Genomic DNA, 20,060 nt, shown 5'->3' with positions numbered 1-20,060 from the left:
TGATTTGCCACATTTGAAGAGGCTGGCAGGCTCTGTAAGAGCATACCTCAATATGGGGTAAAAGTTGCACCCCTGGGGGCAGGAGCTGCCCAAAATGCCCCAATTGACTTATAATGGTGTAGGACGGCCCATGAAATGAAAAGGCATAGGGATTTGTATTGAACATAGCTCTGGATCACAGTGTCATAGAGACGAGGGGGTGGGCTCATTTTACTCAGACAACCAATCAGTCTCTCTGGATCATTGTGAAGCTATCAAGCCACGCCCTAGCAACCATTAAGAGCACCTTAGCAACAAGTCCCATAGACTTCTATTGAAAAAGATCAAAGGGATATCTCCGGATAGAAGTGTCATAGAAACACAAGGGTGGTCTCGTTTCACTCGGGACAGCAAACAGCCAATCATGCATCACTTCAACACTTCCTAGCCCCTCCCTAGCAACCATTGTCGAGCACCTTAACAACCAAAATCCATAGAGGGATATCTTCCATTCTGAATGTCACAGAGGCATGGGAGTTGGTTTATATCATTCATACTGACAAGCAGCCTTTGGAGATTCATGATTGGCAGCTGCCAAGCCACTCCCTAGCAACTACACAGAGTACCCTAGCAACCGTTTAGCAGTAACTATATCTCTGCACCAGAAAATCAGAGAGACTTCTGGGTTGATTTATTTCAATCAGGATGGCAAGGAGACTTGATAAGTATCACTATGTTAACTGCCTAGCAACCACATGGGGTTACCCTAGCAACCGAGTAACAAATCACATATCTCTGCATCAGAAAAACGTAGAGACTTCCGGGTTGACTTATTTCAATCAGGATGGCAAGGACACTTGATTAGTATCACTATGGTATCTGCCTAGCAACCAGATGGGCTTACCCTAGCAACCGAGTAACAAATCACATATCTCTGCATCACAAAAACATAAAGACTTCCGGGTTGACTTATTTCAATCAGGATGGCAAGGACACTTGATAAGTATCACTATGTTAACTGCCTAGCAACCAGATGGGGTTACCCTAGCAACCGAGTAACAAATCACATATCTCTGCATCAGAAAAGCGTAGAGACTTCCGGGTTGACTTATTTCAATCAGGATGGCAAGGACACTTCATTAGTATCACTATGGTAACTGCCTAGCAACCACATGAGCTTACCCTAGCAACCGAGTAACAAATCACATATCTCTGCATCAGAAAAACGTAGAGACTTCCGGGTTGACTTATTTCAATCAGGATGGCAAGGACACTTGATTACTATCACTATGATTACTGCCTAGCAACCACATGGGGTTACCCTAGCAACCGAGTAACAAATCACATATCTCTGCACCAGAAAATAGTACTGACTTCCGGGTTGATTTATTTCACTCAGGATGGCAAGGACACTTCATTACTATCACTATGGTAACTGCATAGCAACCAGATGGGGTTACCCTAGCAACCGAGAAACAAAACACATATCTCGGCACCAGAAAAGAGTACAGACTTCCAGGTTGATTTATTTCAACCAGGATGGCAAGGACACTTGATTACTATCACTATGGTAACTGCCTAGCAACCAGATGGGGTTACCCTAGCAACCGAGAAACAAATCACATATCTCGGCACCAGAAAAGAGTACAGACTTCCGGGTTGATTTATTTCAACCAGGATGGCAAGGACACTTCATTAGTATCAATATGGTAAATGCCTAGCAACCAGATGGGGTTACCCTAGCAACCGAGTAACAAATCACATATCTCTGCACCAGAAAACACTACAGACTTCCGGGTTGACTTATTTCACTCAGGATGGAAAGGAGCCATGTATTGTATTACCTTGGTAACTGCATAGCAACCACATGGGCTTACCCTAGCAACCGAGTAAAAAATCACATATTTCTGCACCAGAAAATCGTACAGACTTCTGGGCTGATTTATTTATGACCATAATTTTTTTTCTTTACAAGTTACAACATGCTGTTTGACGAGTTTTGCCACGGCAAGCACCACTCACATTTTCTTCAGGAAATGTACCTATCTAGTTATAATAATTATTATTCTTCCACATGAAAGTTTGGCGCGTAACTTGTTCCGCAGCTTTTGTCACACACCCCTGAGTGAGGCGTCAAATTATAAGGCCTATTGAGGAGAGGTGTGCTATGACTTTTATAAGCGATCGGGGGTAAGGTATTTGCCCCAGGGGCAAAAAAGCGGCCGAAAAAATCCCATAGACTTAACATTGCAACGAACTTTGACGAGTCACAGCTCCGAGCGAGAATTTCGCAGAAACGTGTCATTTGCCACATTTGAAGAGGCTGGCAGTCTCTGTAAGAGCATACCTCAATATGGGGTAAAAGTTGCACCTCTGGGGGGCAGGAGCTGCCCAAAGTTGCCCCATTGACTTACAATGGTGTAGGACGGCCCATGAAATGAAATGCATAGTGATTTTGTATTCAACATAGCTCTGGATCACAGTGTCATAGAGACAAGGGGGCGGGCTCATTTTACTCAGATGACCAATCAGTCTCTCAGGATCATTGTGAAGCTATCAAGCCACGCCCTAGCAACCATTTAGAGCACCTTAGCAACAAGTCCCATGGACTTCTAATGAAAGAGATCAAAGGGATATCTCCAGATAGAACTGTCATAGAAACACAAGGGTGGTCTCGTTTGACTCGGGCCAGCAAACAGCCAATCATGAATCACCTCAACACTTCCTAGCCCCTCCCTAGCAACCATTGTCGAGCACCTTAGCAACCAAAATCCATAGAGGGATATCTTCCATTCTGAATGTCACAGAGGCATGGGAGTTGGTTTATATCATTCATACTGACAAGCAGCCTTTGGAAATTCATGACTGAAAGCTGCCAAGCCACACCCTAGCAACTAAACAGAGTACCCTAGCAACCGCTTAGCAATAACTATATCTCTGCACCAGAAAATCAGAGACACTTCTGGGTTGATTTATTTCAATCAGGATGGCAAGGAGACTTGATAAGTATCACTATGGTAACTGCCTAGCAACCAGATGGGGTTACCCTAGCAACCGAGTAACATATCACATATCTCTGCATCACAAAAACGTACAGACTTCTGGGTTGGTTTATTTCAATCAGGATGGCAAAGACACTTGATTAGAATCACTATGGTAACTGCCTAGCAACAAGGAGGGGTTACCCTAGCAACCAAGTAACAAATCACATATCTCTGGATCAGAACATCGTAGAGACTTCCGGGTTGACTGATTTTACTCAGGATGGCAAGGAGACTTGATTAGTATCACTATGGTAACTGCCTAGCAACCAGATGGGGTTACCCTAGCAACCAAGTAACAAATCACATATCTCTGCATCAGAAAAACGTAGAGACTTCTGGGTTGGTTTATTTCACTCAGGATGGCAAGGGGACTTCATAAGTATCACTATGGTAACTGCCTAGCAACCACATGGGGTTACTCTAGCAACCGAGTAACAAATCACATATCTCTGCATCAGAAAATCATAGGGACTTCTGGGTTGGTTTATTTCAATCAGGATGGCAAAGACACTTGATTATAATCACTATGGTAACTGTCTAGCAACAAGGAGGGGTTACCCTAGCAACCAAATAACAAATCACATATCTCTGGATCAGAACATCATAGAGACTTACTGGTTGACTGATTTTACTCTGGATAGCAAGGAGACTTGATAAGTATCACTATGGTAACTGCCTAGCAACCACATGGGGTTACCCTAGCAACAGAGTAACATATCACATATCTCTGCATCAGAAAAATGTAGAGACTTCCGGGTTGACTTATTTGACTCAGGATGGAAAGGAACCATGTATTGTATTACCTTGGTAACTGCATAGCAACCACATGGGCTTACCCTAGCAACCGAGTAACAAATCACATATTTCTGCACCAGAAAATCGTACAGACTTCTGGATTGATTTATTTATGACCATAATTTTTGTTCTTTTCAAGCATGCTATTTGACGAGTTTTGCCATGGCAAGCACCACTCACATTTTCTTCAGGAAATGTACCTATTTAGTTAATATTATTGTTACTATTGTTATTATTGTTGTTGTTATTATTTTTCATTCTTCTATCCCTATATCCCACTTCCCCTCCATATTATAAATCTCTATAATTTCCCTCCCTTATTATTAATATTAAACAATGGTGTAACTATTACTATTATTATGATGATATGGTATTGGGTTTGTTGTTCTCTCCTCCCTCTCCCTCTGCTTCCCTGGCCTGGTGCCTGAGAGCAGAACTAAAAAGGAAAATGTTAATACACTAAATACACTTAAACTTGATACAGATTACATATTATGCTATCTTTGTGTTCATATGATATTTTTGTTTTTTATTATAATTATTCATTTGTTTAAAAGTTTATTTTGTGAATTGTTTTTGTTTTTGGTTAAATATTGTACATAGCAATAAAAAAAAAGTATCGCCACAAGATGTTAACAATCTGTGTGTTAACATGATTTTAGTGTGATAAAATTGCTTACTAACCTGTCCTGTATAAAGTTGAATACATTTTTACAAATTAATTGCTATGATGACATAACGCCATAAACCCTAAAACAACTGAAAAAAATTACATTATAATGCGTCAATATGATTGAGAAAACTAAATTGAACCTGGCTTTGTTTATTATAATGGGAAAGATCTAGTCTTGTGGAATCTTCTTTTCAGGTGTTGTTGTTTGTAAACTTTACTTGCTAAAGAAATTTTACCAGTTCCTGGTTTGAGACCATCAATTTTTTAGCAGTTTTTTTTTTTCTCGCCGAAAATAACTTAGATTATATTTTTTTGTGAAATACATGGAACGGTTCCAGATGGCACCTTCTCGGTGGAAAAAGCATGCATGGACACAACTTACAGTGATCTTACAGTGCTGTGTCAGTGTTTTCACTACAGTGGAGACAACATTTACCAGCAGCCTACACGTCTAATCCCATCAGCAAGAGCGTGGGATTCCTGAGCTATACTTAGATCTGAAACAACTCAATTAATCCCTGACAAATAGAGCAATTAAACCTGATCTGCCCTGAATGTTGCGATCTGTGTGCGCTCATTCACACCAGAGGGTCATTACGAAACGAGCATGGCGATGGGGAAGAGAAACGATAATTGTTTTGTTGAGTTATTGTTTGTTTGTTTGAGTCTGTGACCCTTTCTAATCTGTCATCTGGTGTATTACTGGAGCACAGACTACAAGCACAACAGATGTTTATTTTCCCTGGATTCCTTCAGACTTTTACACACATACACACATACTGCAGCGCTGCAACTACAGTTGCTTACCATTTCTGCGGTGGGTATTTTTCTAAAGGTGTGTGGCACATCTGTGCTGCCATTGTTTATTCATGCGCCAGAGCCTTTGAAAAATGGTAAAATGCTTCCCACTCATTATAAAACTCCTGCCACCCATGGATTAGCACTTTGATGTCACCAATCCGGCTTCAAAGGCTCCTTCGGTACCATTAATCAGAGTTTAGTCTCTGAAGACCTAGCCAGGGAAAACATTTGGACATCTTGTGCAGAAACTCAGACGGTACTGCATATGCAACAGTAGGGTTTCATATCCCCAGAAGTGTGTGTGTGTGTGTGTGTGTGTGTGTGTGTGTGTGTGTGTGTGTGTGTGTGTGTAAGGATGAGAGAGAAGAGGAACCTTAGTGAAAATGTATAAAGAATGAGAGAGAGAGAGAGAGAGAGAGAGAGAGAGAGAGAGAGAGACAGAGAGAGAGAAAGAAAGAAAGAAATGATGCCTCACTGATCCTGAACAACCCCTTTGTTCTATGGAATAGGTCATAAGGTAAACACAGACTGCCCTTGTTGCTGTATGTTAAAAGGGTTGTACCATACTTTATCATTGTATTTTTAACCTGAATTTCACTTACTGTAAAAAAGCTAGCCAAAATGTAGTTTTGCTCATGCTTATTTTGTTCATGGCCATTATAAACTCTCTGTCTGTCAAGCACTGAAAGTGCAGAGACCCTTTTGTTCTTCTAAGGATTATTAGGGCCCAAGCTCTGAGAGTTCAGAGGCTCTAATGTTCTTCTAAGGATTATAATTTTTATTATAATTTTTTTTTTCAAGGTTTTAGGGGCTTTTGGGGCACTTAACATACGTCAGAGATGTCGTCCATTAGGGCTTGGCAAAAGTTCATACATGGGTGTGTAGAGGGGGCTCTGCAGCGCCACCTAAAAGAAAGTCGGACATTTTGGATTGAATGTGCATTTTATTTTAATTGCAGGACTTTTGAATACTCCTCCTAGGGGATTTGTGTGATTGTCATGAAATTTAGGCAATATAATGCCAAGACATTGAAGATATTAAATTGCGAATGAATTTTTTATATTTTTAACGGTGTCGCCATGGGGAAGCAATAAGCTTGTGGTGAAAAAAAAAGAAAAACAGGAAGTGCCATATCTTCTGTGTGCATTGTGACATTATTAACATTTAATGTAAGAACTTTGACTTGATATTAAATAAAAGTGAATAAAAATTTAATAAATGTGAATGTACGTCACTGACTATAAAACTTCCTGCCCTGGGTGCCAAAATGTTTGTGGGACGTAACACATACCTGCATCTCGATGAAATGGGAGTTGTGATATTTTTTATGGTTTTGCCATGGCGAAGGTCTGAAGTGCCACCTTTAAAATGGGCATGTAACAGGGTGTCTGTAGAACCCCCATTTTCACCTAGAGTCACCAAACTTGGTACATGTTTTGTTCTCATCAAGCCGGACAACTTTCATAATTATAGTTATTAGCTCCGCCCAATAGTTAGTCGGCCATTTTGTATTTTTTGTATATTGCAGTCTCTGAACTTTTAAATACTCCTAGGGGATTCATGAGACTGTCACCACATAAGACATTAATGATGCTAAATTGTAAACAGATTTTTGCTATATCGAACGGAGTTGCTATGGCGAGGCAAATGCGAAAAATTGGAAACAGGATGTGTCTCATCTTCTGTGTGCAATGTGTGATATAGATCAAAACTGTGATGTATGTTTAGTCTCAGGGTCTAATCACATGGATGTGACTATTTTGGGTCATGGTCATAATACCACCACCTGGCAGTAGGAAGTGTGAACAGACATTTAAATTTAGCCAAATTGCTTCAAAATAGTTTAGAATAATTTAAAATGCCAAATGCATGTCACCACCTTGCATTGTTTTCCAAAAGCCACCAGGTGGAAATGGACCCATGGTGCTTGGGCCCATCATCGCTGCTTGCAGCTGTATACTGTATATATATTTTTTCAAGGTTTTCAGGGATTTTTGGGGTGCTTAACATGCATGAAAACTCTTGAAATCTTGCAAACACAGATTCGGCCATTAGGCCTGGGAAAAGTTGATGGGGGGAGGGCATGTACTTATTTAGTGCCCCCTTTAAAATGGGTGTTGAAGATGGCCTTTGTATCACCCCCAGTTTCATATAGTCACCAAACTTAATACATATATTGTTCTCATCAAGTTGTACAACTTATATGTATACAGTTATTAACTCTGCCCAATAGGAAGTCGGTCATTTTGCATTTTGCATTTTGTTTATATTGCAATATTTGTTATATTTGTTTATATCAAGATTCAGCTGATGTAAAATTGTGACGGGTTACTTGACATCTTAAACGGTGTTGCCATGGCAACACATTACATTTTATTAAATATTATTATTTTCTTTGTATATTCATGTGTTTTTGAGGCACTTGTCTTGCTTTTCCTTGTCCATCATGCATTGTTTTCCGAAAGCCACCAGGTATATATATATATATATATATATATATAATTATTATTTTTTGCTTTTTTGCTTCTGTACTTGAATTACCTCTGTTATTATTGGCTAACCTCTTCACATGTTAAATGAGTAACAGTGCTGAATCATGGGCTTCTTGTTTGCTGTTGGGTCCAGCAAAATTTCAAACTTCCCCATCCTTCAAAGCTGCATTACATTTTGCCAGATTCACTAAACAGACAATGCTGTAATGTGCCACTCAAACTTGCCTGAAAAGATCAGGGATCTTGTTAAATTGGAAACATGGAAACAGCACAACAAAGGAATTACAACACTTTATTCCAATTGTTAGTTTCTTCTGGTGTTTTTTGGAACAATGGTATATATTCTGCTTTCTCCTTCCCCAACAAAAAATCTAGAATTCTGGCAAACTATCCACAAATTTGCTGCAAATTTGACAGTAATTATTTTTGCCATAAATGTTTGCCAGAAGTTTGCAGCTCTTCGCTGGTGAGCCTGCAGATAAACTTTGGTAACAATGGACAATTTTAATCAAGTTTTCCGCAAAGCTCTTTTGCATGTGAAAATAATCAGTGGTGATTCAACTAACACAGGAACAAACGCTAATTCAGGACACCGTAAACAAACAACGCTAAACCTAGAAATGAATTACTCTAAAACAATTGAAGCACTGTTAAAAAACAAACTTGAACAGTAAGAGTTTAACAAATAATTAACAAACAAATCTAAACCTAGCAATGAATACTTTAGGACAAATCAAAACAATGTAATACACACTTAAGAAACAGTAAAGAAACAGCTCTAGTCTAGTGATGAATAATAAATACTCTAAAACAAAACCAAACAATTAAATAAATACACACTTACACATTACTGCAGACTCCTATTGATAGAAAGCATCTGAAGTGACTAAGGATCCCGCATTTAAATATCTTGCATGGTGCTGGACAAACCTTATTGCTTACCACAACAAAGCTAGTGCACATGGCTAATAGAAACTCAGGGTTGCGAGAGATGGCAAATACGGGAAAAAAAAAAAAAACACGACTTCAGTTTCGGAAACAAACAATACCTAGCAATGAATAATACTCTAAAACAAGCGAAGCACTGTTAAAAACACACTTAAACAATGAGAGTTTTACACACAGTAAACAAACAACTCTAAACCTAGCAAAGAATTTGTGTTTGTGGTGTGTGTGTCAGTGTAATGATTCCGGACACAGCGCAATGGATCCTCCCTATTCCAACCAGCGCTCAGCACTTAAACAAAGCTGAATAAAATGTCTTAATCTTATTTGAAAATTGGTAAATGTTTTAATCACGAATAAGACAAATTAACATCTTACACATTTTAAATTAATCACATGCGTTAAAATGTTATTTTCGACAGCCCTAATATATATATATATATATATATATATATATATATATATATATATATATATATTAGGGCTGCATGATTTAGGTAAAATGTCATTTTTCAAATTAAAATAATATTTTTACAAAATTAAATAATAACATCTTTACAATACTGCAGACTTGTTATTTTCTCAATAATACACCTAAATAAAATAGAACAATAAATAAGAACATAAAAATTTTCATGAAAATAAGATTGTCCAAACAAACAGGGACATTTAATCAGGATGTAACATGTACTTTCTATAAACAATTTTGAAAAGGAAACTGGATATAAAATGTCTAGGATACGAACATAACCTCCGTTCCCCGATGGAGGGAACGAGACGTTGTGTCGGAGAAGCGACACTAGGGGTCTCTCTTGAGCACCGAATATACCTCTGATCTATGAAAACAAGCCAATGAGTAGTTGGAAGCTAGTATTTGCATACCCCTTTTCCCGGACATACGGGCACAAAGGCGAGGCAAATTCAGGATTTTTCTGAGGAGCCGGAAATGGTCCAGCCACTACAGCGGCTCAGTGACGTGGCCGGGAAGGACACAACGTCTCGTTCCCTCCATCGGGGAACGGAGGTTACATTTGTAACCTAGACGTTCCCCTTCTGTCGCTCTCTCAACGTTGTGTCGGAAAAGCGACACTAGGGGTCCAATTTAATTACGCCATGTGCTAAGCCGTGTACGTGGTCTGACACAGGAAGCGAGCAGGTGTTTTTTACGTGCCAGATGACCAGCTGTATACGGCCTGAGTGTGATAAGCCAATGAAATGGCATCTACTATCCAGTGGGAAAGCCTCTGTTTGGAGACAGCGTTTCCTTTCCGCTGTCCCCAAAGCATACAAAGAGCTGCTCAGAGTGTCTAAAGCTCTGTGTGCGGTCCAAATAGGTACGCAAAGCATGTACCGGACACAGCAATGACGGGGCTGGGTCTGCCTCCTCCCGGGGCAGCGCTTGCAGGTTCACTACCTGGTCTCTAAAGGGAGTGGTAGGAACCTTGGGCACGTAGCCCGGTCGCGGTCTTAGGATCACATGAGTGTCTGCTGGACCGAACTCCAGGCAAGTGCCGCTGACAGAGAACGCTTGCAGGTCCCGACCCTCTTGATGGAGGCAAGCGCGATCAGCAGGGCAGCCTTAAGAGAGAGGGCCCTGAGTCCAACTGATTCTAGCGGCTCGAAGGGAGGTCTCTGGAGGCCCGTGAGGACTACCGAGAGGTCCCAGGAGGGGAACAGGCTTGGCCGGGAGGGATTTAACCTCCGGGCGCCTCTTAGGAACCTGATGATTAAGTCGTGCTTATCAAGGGACGTGATAGCAGCAACATACACCTTCAAGGTGGACGGGGACAGCCTCCCCTCCAACCTCTCCTGCAGGAATAGGAGCACTGACCTAACTGCGCACCTCTGTGGGTCTTCAGCCCGGGAAGAACAACAATTTGCAAACAAGCACCACTACAGGGCGTAGAGCTGCTTGGTGAAAGGGGCTCTGGCTTGGTTGATGGTGTCTACAACAGTAGGTGGTAGGCCAGCTAGATCTTCCGTGTCCCGTCCATGGACCAGACGTGGAGTTTCCAGAGGTCTGGATGCGGATGCCAGAGCGTGCCCTGCCCCTGAGAAAGAACGTCCTTCCTCAGGGGAATTCGCCAAGGAGGGGCTGTCGCGAGGAGTACGAGTTCCGAGAACCAGGCCCGGGTGTGACTTGCTCCTCGTCCTCCCTGACCTTGCAAAGCACCTGTGCAAGAAGGCTCACTGGGGGAAATGCGTACTTGCACAGCCCCATGGGCCAGCTGTGTGCCAGCGCGTCTGCCTTGAGGGGAGCCTCTGTTCGGTCATTCCGGAGCGGGCAGTGGGAGGTCTCATGGGACGCAAGCAGGTCTACCTGGGCCTTGCCGAATCGTTCCCAGATCAACTGGACCGACAAGGGGTGAAGCCTCCACTCTCCTCTGGGCAAGCGTTGTCATGACAGCGCGTCCGCTACCACATTGAGTTTGCCGGGGATGTGAGTGGCACGCAGACTTGAGTCGCTTTTGGCTCGAAAGGAGGAGACGAAGGCCGAGTCGTGACATGTGGCGGGAGCGTACGCCGCCTTGGCGATTTATGTACGCTACCACAGTGGTGCTGTCTGACCTGATTAGAACATGTTTGTCTCGAATTAACGGGAGAAACTGTCGCAGGGCAAAGAAAACAGTCAACAACTCTAGGCAATTGATATGCCAGCGCAGCGGGGCCCCTCTCCAAAGGCCCGCAGCTGCGTGCCCGTTGTAAACGGCGCCCCAAGCCGATTTGGAGGCATCGGTAGTGACCAGGACGCATCGGGACACCTGCTGCAGGGGCACTCCTTCCCGTAGAAAGCAGAGATCTGTCCAGGGTTTGAGTGTTTGGCGGCATGCGGGGGTGATTATCACACGGTGCATGCCGTGGCCGCCATGCTCGTCTCGGGACTCGAGTCTGAAGCCAGTGCTGAAGTGTGTCTCCTATGCATCAACCCCAGCGGTGTGACTGCGGCGGAGGATGCTATATGCCCCAGGAGCTTCTGGAAGGAGAGACCGTTGTGCCTGGCTTGAACTTTGCGAGGCATTTCAGCACCGACTGTGCACGCTCGTTGGTGAGATGTGCAGACATTGAGACTGAGTCTAACTCCATGCCGAGAAAGGAGATGCTCTGAACCGGATTGAGCTTGCTCTTTTCTTGGTTGACCTGAAGCCCCAAGCGGCTGAGGTGTTTGAACACCTGGTCTCTGAGAGCATATAGTAACTCTCGGGAGTGGGCCAGTATGAGCCAGTCATCGAGGTAGTTGAGTATGCGGATGCCGGCTTCTCGGAGTGGGGCAAGACACGAGGGGACAGAGACATGCCAAAGGGGAGGACTTTGTACTGAAACGCCTGGCCGTCGAACGCGGACCGTAGGAAGGGTCGGTGTCACGGCAGAATTGAGACGTGGAAGTACGCATCCTTCAGGTCTACCGCTGCAGGACGCATGTTAAGATACACTTTTGCGTGAGCATTTTGAATGGGAGTTTGAGCAGTGCTCGGTTGAAAACTCGCAGGTCCAAGATTGGTCGTAAGCCGCCGCCTTTCTCGGGTACAATGAAGTAAGGGCTGTAGAAACCCTTATTCATTTCAGTTGGAGGGACAGGCTCTTTGAGTAGAAGATTAGCGATCTACGCGCGCAGGGATTGGGCATGTTCGCCTTGCACTGCGGTAAAGCGGATGCCCGCGAAGGGGGGCGGGGGCCTGGCAAACTGAATTGCGTAACCGAGTTGGATGGTCCGGGCCAGCCAGCGTGACGGGTTGGGAAGTGAAAGCCACGCATCCAATCTCCGTGCTAGGGGCACCAAGGGGACGAGTATTTTCGACGTATCCGGCGGGGCTTCACAGCGGGGTGGAGCAGGTAATGTGCCGTCGGGATGTGAGGGTGAGTCCCGAGTCTTTGGTGCTGAGAAAAGACTCAAAGCACTTAACTTTCTCTGTGCACCCGGCAAGGGGCGGGTTAGTGACTGGGGAGGAGGTCCTATGGTGGCGTCCTCTGGACTATGGCCGGCGGTCAGTTGTGGGGCTGAAGGCCGCGTCCAGCATGCCGGGACTGTTGAGATCTGGGGGCAGAGTGCCGTGAGAACCACATTTGCGGGCCAGGTGACCCAGAGGCAAAGGAAATAGCTCTTTTATTGACAATTTGGGTACCGCTGCCCCGGTTAAGGGGAGTGGCAAATGAAATGTATTCAAAACAAAATTCTCCTCCTGGCCCTCCACTGGGGGATGGACCGGTCTTACCATCTCCGGAGCTAATGTCTTGGGCTCTGGGTTGTCCGTCTCAGGAGCGCCTGGGAGCCTTCCGGATCCTCGAGGGGGTCCGTGAGACGGGGGTGTCTGCTTCCTGCGGGGAGCTCGACGCGTGGGCTGAGAGCTGGGCCCAGGTTGAGGCTGAGCAGCCTGTTGTTTCTACGCAGGGGGATGTCCTCGGTGAGCAGACGGGCCATGGCCCAAGGCAGCAGGTTTACTGCGGGGCAGGATCTGAGAGATCGCCTCCATCTGTTTCTTCACCGCGGAGAACTGCTGGTTAACATCCTCGACGGTGTCGCCGAAGAGGCCGAACTGGGAGACTGGGGTGTCGAGAAAACGAGTCTTGTCGGTCTCACGCATCTCGACCAAGTTCAGCCACAGGTATCATTCCTGGACCACGAGGGTGGCCATTGCCTGCCCAAGTGACTGCACTGTGACCTTCGTGGCTCTGAGGGCGAGGTCGGTTGCTGAGCGCAGTTCCTGCAGCATGTCAGGATCAGGGACACCCACGTGCAATTCTTTGAGCGCCTTGGCCTGGTGGACTTGCAGGAGGGCCATGGCGTGCAGGGCGGAAGCGGCCTGTCCGGCGGCGCTGTAGGCCTTCGCTGTCAGCGAGGATGTTGTCCTGCCGGCCCTGGAGGGGAGTACAGGGCGACCCCGCCAGGTGGTAGGGTTTCCGGGGCATATGTGAAGCGCAACAGCCCTATCCACCGGGGGAATCGCCGTGTATCCGTGGACCGCTCTGCCGTCGAGGGTAGCGAGAGCGGATGAGCTAGTGGCTTTGTGACGAGAGGTGAAAGGCGTGCTCCACAGTGATGTCAGCTCATCATGCACCTCTGGGACTGGGGGGGCGTGGCCGTGATCGGCGCCCAGACCCCAGGAACCAGTCATCCAACTGCGATGGCTGTGGGGAGGATGGAGGGTTCCAGTCCAAGCCCACACTGGCGGCGGCCCAGGAAAGCATGTCGGATATCTGAGCGTCAGCCTCAGCCTGGGGGTGCTGGCCCAAAGACAGCAGCCCAGGGGAGTCATCCGCGTCAGACGCCGCACTCTCCAGTGCAGCGGCGAGCTCATCAGCTTCGAGCTCTAGAGGATAGGCAGGCTGACTGCGAGGCGAGCCGCTGTTGCCTTGAGCACGGACGGGAGTCAACGAGTGGGGAACGGGTGGTCCGCGGGTCTCTGGTACCCGACGGAGCCGCACACGCTGCCATCCCCAGATCGCTTCCAGCGCCACTCGCACCATCCTCAATCCCATGAGAAGGAGCAATGCGAGGGGCGGTTGGAGTGGCTCGTTCTCAGTTCAAAACGAGCCGCGACCGCAACGTTGTCATGGTCATGTTCTCGCAGTGAGAACATGAGCCATCCACAAACGCAGCCTCGGTGTGATCACTACCCAGATACACGAGACAACACCTGTGGCCGTCTGAATCGGAGAGCACTCTACCACATCCAGGAACTACACAGCGGAACGGTATCTTTATAAAGACGTGTCCTGAAAACGAAGTTCAATGCTCGCTGTGTTTGGTCTTTTATAGGAAATTACTCTTTTAAATAAAATCACTCTTTTAAGAAAACTCTTTCGAGTTTTATCTGCGCTGTCGAAGCACCCAGGGGCAACAATGCACAGCCGTGTACAGGAAAGGAGAAAGCCGTTATGCGCTGTCAAATCCAACAACATGCAGATCGTCAGAGGAATACACAGGAACTTCGTTTGTTTGTAGACTGCATACATGACCATCGGCTCCAAAGAAATTTTCTGAATGAACTCTAGTATTTGCCTCGCCTTTGTACCCGTATGTCCGGGGGCGGGGTATGCAAATACTAGCTGCCAACTTCTCATTGGCTTTTTTTCATAGATCAGAGGTATATTCGGTGCTCAAGAGAGACCCCTAGTGTCGCTTCTCTGACACAACGTGGAGAGAGCGACAGAAGGGGAAGTGTGGTTCACTCAAACCACTAAAACTGTTGTTGTTGTTGCTATTGTGTTTTTTTTTTATGACCATCTGGTATTTCCAAATCTAGTACCTCTGGTACCTCTTGTCCAGTGTGTGGATCATTTTCTGAAATCCCACTTTGCTAACGGCGCATAATGTCTCTTTATATCTCTGTGAGGACTTGTCATATGGCGTGACACTCGCAAACACATCTGTAATTGTGCTTTGTTTTGTTTGGCCTACTGGGCTTTTTAATGTAGTTTTATTCAATGAAAACTCAATGAGACATTTTAGTCATATTTTGTAACATTTAGTCATATTGATATTTTAGCCACTGAACTCTGTAAACATTTTAGCCATAAGAGTTTTATTGATAAGCATTTGTCAAGCTTGTCTATCCAAAACCTATATATATATACACACACATTCACACACACACACTTTATTGTTGTTGTCATTTTAGTGTTGTTTTTCACATAAGATTGATCTTATCATGATGATCTCATCAATGATTCTACACGTTGCAAGCTGCAGACAGCGGGGGTGAGAGACGTGCATCTCCGTGTTAGAGTGTGCATCACCCGGCAGAACTTTATATCTCTCCCGGTGTAGGGTTTCTTGGTTCAGGTTTGGGGAATGTACAATTAATATTAATGATTGTAATCAATGATGAATCATACGGTTTGAACTAGATAACAATACATTCTAAATTGCCCCAAAACAGGGGTTATATAGCCCAAAAGTCTGCTTCAGATATATATAGATAATTAAACACAACGAATTATAATTAATTAGGAATATACATCATATGCAGACAGGCTGTATTCATTTTCAGAACACCTTAATGGAATTAACCCGTACCGCAACCAATCAGTTCGTCCACCGAACCACTTTGCTCAATACTCTTGATCAATTCTCCAGAAGGTTTATTCTTAGTATAAGCCTACTTAATCAAAGCACGTTAACTTACATTGATAATATCAGCTTGTAGCTTTAGATCGCACATTAAAGAGGCTTTGCTCTATGACCAACAAACAGAGACAATCAAGCGTATATGTGGGTTTAATACAAGGAACTAGGATATATCACAAACTTAACAAACGTAGAACACATTTAACAACAAACATTTAACATAGAACAAACAAAGTAAAACAGGAAGGAAAATAAAGAGATTACAGGGATAGCAAACTTGTTACAACAGTTAAACCTTAAGAGCCAGCACGGGAATTACACACTTTATCGCATTTGAATTTAGATGAAATAATACTTGCACAATGGACCTTTGTGTCGCTGAACAAGACTGCGTGTTTATTGTGTCCTCTTTGCGTCCGTGAGATGGAGCCCTTCTCTTGGTGCTTCCTGAGCGTGGATCACTCGCGGGGAGTTCAAAACTTCTTAAAGAGTAGTTGTTGACTGAGGGAGCTGAGTTTTGTCCGAAGACAAGGAAAAGACTGAGGTAAACGCCAAATAAAATAAAAGACAAAGAAAGAAAAACTAGAGAGCTTGAAGAGAAGTTGAAGAACACTTGAAGAGGTTCAGAAGAGTACGGGAGTAAGAAAGCAAGAGAGCAAATGGATAAGAGAGACGAGAGCGCGATTCAACACCAGATCCTGACTTTTAAGGTAGGGAGGTCACGCCTCCTTTGGGAGGAATGACCCAATGAGGCTCCTCAGTTTTGGCGCGAGATGGTTCCCTTTGTCTTGTCAAGGCTCGTCATTTGCCTAATTTACAACAGGGTCCGGATGTGGTTTGAATCACTCAAAAGATGGTAAAACATAGCAGAATACATTTTAATGTAACCATATATATATATTCAGCAAGGGCGAGTCGAAAGGTTTAATTTGATACCAAGAAACTTGTAAGTGAATATATACTCTTAGACTATTTATATAAGCCCTCACAGAGTTTAACTACACACTAACAATCTTAACTAGTTTGATACCACAGCAGAAATACCCAAGCATACAGGAATAAGTCTTTATTTATTCCTAATATCAACCATTTCTGGGTTTAAATGGTAGGAACGTGTCGGTGTATAGATTTCATCATCTGGCATTCCTTTCTCATCTAAGGAGGGGGGGTGGGAAGAGTAACAGCCCCCTTTGATGTTGTAAAGCGAGACTGGATAGCGATGTCATGAGGATATCTGGAGAGGCTCTTTGTGTCGTAAAAGTGTCAAGAAAGCACTCTATTCCCCGACTCGCTGGCACTACCCGGTGATTTAGATGGGGAGGATCAGAGTGTGGGTTTTTAGGACCCTTAGTAAAAATGTGTACATTGCATTAAGAATTAATGAGTTCATGATTTTCCGTTCATACTCTACACCGGTCTCGACTCCCGCTCAGATTGTGTGTGTTCCGCGACTGGTTGAAGCGGCTCTGACCGCACTGATTATGACAGCTTTGGAGTTTGTGTTTATTTACCTGGCACACTCCCGTATAATATGAACTTGAATTAAGGATGAAATAAAGATATATCGCCAAGCTATGATCTGTGTTATTTTTTCTGGCCACCAGTTCAGTGCTGGTCTGCACGGCTTCTGTCTCCATGCTGAACACCGGAAACTGACATGACATGAACACACGTGCCACTCCCTAAACTGAGACTGACTGGTCATCTTTTTATTAGCGGTGTAGAAAATGGGCAAACAGCTCTCAGAGAGAATGGGCTGTCACGTCCACACATGCACTTATTTATTTAATATAATCGCACCATTTTGCCGTCATATAATCGCACAGGCTGACATCGCGATTGCGATATGATTTATCGTGCAGCACTAATATATATATATATACAGTACTACTGTACAAAAGACTTAGGCACATTACATGTTTCATAAAACATTTTAAATGGTTATTTATATAATTTACAGTTTTAGTGTGTCAGTAGAAAATATATATTTTTGACTCCCAAACATTCCTTTTGCAAATAGAACAGGGATCCCTGCAACAGACCCCACATAGCACCCTCCACTGAATATTGAGTCAATCTGGGATAACATGAAAAGACAGAATCAATTGAGATGGCCTAAACTGATAGAAGAACTGTTGTGAAATCTCCAAGAAGCTTGGAACATCCTATCTGCCAACAACCAAGAAAAACTTTATCCAGGTGTACCTAGAAGAATTGGTGCTGTTTTAAAGGCAAAATTGGTCACACCGAATATTGATTTAGTTTTTTTATGTTTACTAGACTTTTGCACAGTACTGTATACAGTATAGTCAACAAATGGTATGAAGTTGTTACTTGTCATGTACAGTAGCAGGTACTTAATTTTAATAAGCTTACTGTAAGAGAACTTCTCACAAGGCAGTTCAGGTCAGTCACTTTTAATGTTGCCACAATGTAGTACAGACCTCTTCAACAATATACATATACACAATACGGCACTGAGCCTTCAGCTACACACATATCTCTCTGTCTCTCTCTCCCGGTGGAGGCCCTCTGGCTGCTTTTTATGCCGCTCTCCCCGTGCTCACTGAAATTAGAGACAGGTGTTAGACATAATTTAGCTCAGGTGTAAGCGCCCTTACCGCTTTTCTCTCCCGGACGGGCGCTTGACCACGCCCCCGCTGCCATACTTACTTTACCTTACTCAAGACCACAAGATCTGTAATTCTCTGCTCCAGGGTTGAAGTTTTCTCATCGTTTGGGTCATCAGCCCAGACTCTGTTCCACTACATTCCTACATTGTTATATTTATTTGTGATTCAGAGAAAGTATATAATTTGTCTATGTTTGTGCTGTGCAGGAAACTTGGCCACATCCAGAGCTCGAGTGACTGCAGCATCCAGATCTCTGCCTCCACAACTGAACAGCGGCAGAAATAAGGTTTGTACTGCTCATCTTTACACCGTTTTAAAGGCTGCTGTACATTCAAACATCAGTCGCAAAAATATTCTGTTCATAAATATGTAGGGATGATTTTCAGGTACATGATACATGAACAGCAATTTTCACATATTCTAGCATATAATATATAACACATTCTCTAAGGCTTTCAAATTCATTAAACATTAAAGGTGCAAATTTAGAAAACTCAGTCACATTACATTTGATAAAATCCAGCATCTTGGACTGTGTATTGTGGATATCAGGTGGTTCCGTATAATTCACTGGATGTTTTAAGTTGCCTGACCATAAACCACATGATAAAGTCCAAAATACTTGCATCAAAAATAGACTGTGACTTAAGATTAGCTGAATATTAGCACTGAAGTTTGTGATCTAAATCTCTTTTGCAAGTTAATATTAATGCATTTGGTGGTCTGAACATTTGACCTCCTGTGTGAGCATGCGATTGTTTTTCAGTGTTAAAAAAAAACTGTTCTTCGCTGTTCCGTACTTTTCTCTGTATCTAAATGCTCCTCTCTCTTCTCAGTCTCCTAAATACCTGTTAAAGGTAAGAGTCTTCTGCTTCTCTCCACTCAGTCATGTCAATATATTCATACTTATTCCATCAGTCTTGTGTTTTCTGATTTAATTTCCATTGCTTTAGTTTCTCCTTCTGAATGGATTTATGTGTGTATTCTGCGAAGTAAAAATGTCATTCAATTCAGGTGTCTCTTATTCGTACTGCATGTCCAAAACTTCATATACATTGACATATCTTGTAAAGATCACACACACCTGTCTCTCTACACACAGATGAAATAGAATATTAAGACACACTTTGCTGCTATAGACTCATGGTACATTATTTAATACCTTGATAAATTCATGAGATCTTTTGTAGAGATGGTAGTAATACATATCAAATCTTTTCCTTGTTAAGACGCAGTTGGAAGCATGAAATTCATTATAGTATAGAATCCTGTATAACCATATTTTTCAGGGATTTTAACTTTTATGTTTTCAAGTTTGTTTTTTGTCTTTACACAAAAATGAAGTGATAAATGTCTAAATTAAACAGCATCTGTCTCAAATAAATCTAAAAAATACCTAGATACTGTCTGATAATTCCAAGCATTTTCAAGACAATTTGAAAATAATACAATATAATATCTTCTGATATACATTATGTAGAGGTTTTATTTTGCATATATCAGAAAGATGTTGCAACAAATTATAGAATGGGATTCATTACTTCCACTTTGAGATACACATAATACATAAGCTACATATAAGCTACACATATGTACTTTCTCAGATAATTATTGAGTGTAAATAGACATACA

General features: G+C 43.3%; 1 protein-coding gene across 1 annotated transcript in view; it reads left to right on the top strand.

Annotated features, from left to right (window-relative positions):
- The window catches only part of LOC127654557 (myosin-IIIb-like), a 151,564-nt gene that overhangs the window by 73,653 nt on the left and 57,851 nt on the right, over positions 1–20,060 (top strand). The window contains exons 3-4 of the mRNA XM_052141765.1: positions 18,635–18,714; positions 19,265–19,285. Of these exons, the coding sequence (XP_051997725.1) occupies positions 18,635–18,714; positions 19,265–19,285 (101 nt within the window). The remainder of the gene's footprint in view (positions 1–18,634; positions 18,715–19,264; positions 19,286–20,060) is intronic.

The sequence above is a fragment of the Xyrauchen texanus genome, chromosome 14 (assembly GCF_025860055.1).
Source record: "Xyrauchen texanus isolate HMW12.3.18 chromosome 14, RBS_HiC_50CHRs, whole genome shotgun sequence".
Classification (NCBI taxonomy): domain Eukaryota; kingdom Metazoa; phylum Chordata; class Actinopteri; order Cypriniformes; family Catostomidae; genus Xyrauchen; species Xyrauchen texanus.
This window is presented reverse-complemented; position numbering and strand designations above follow the sequence as displayed.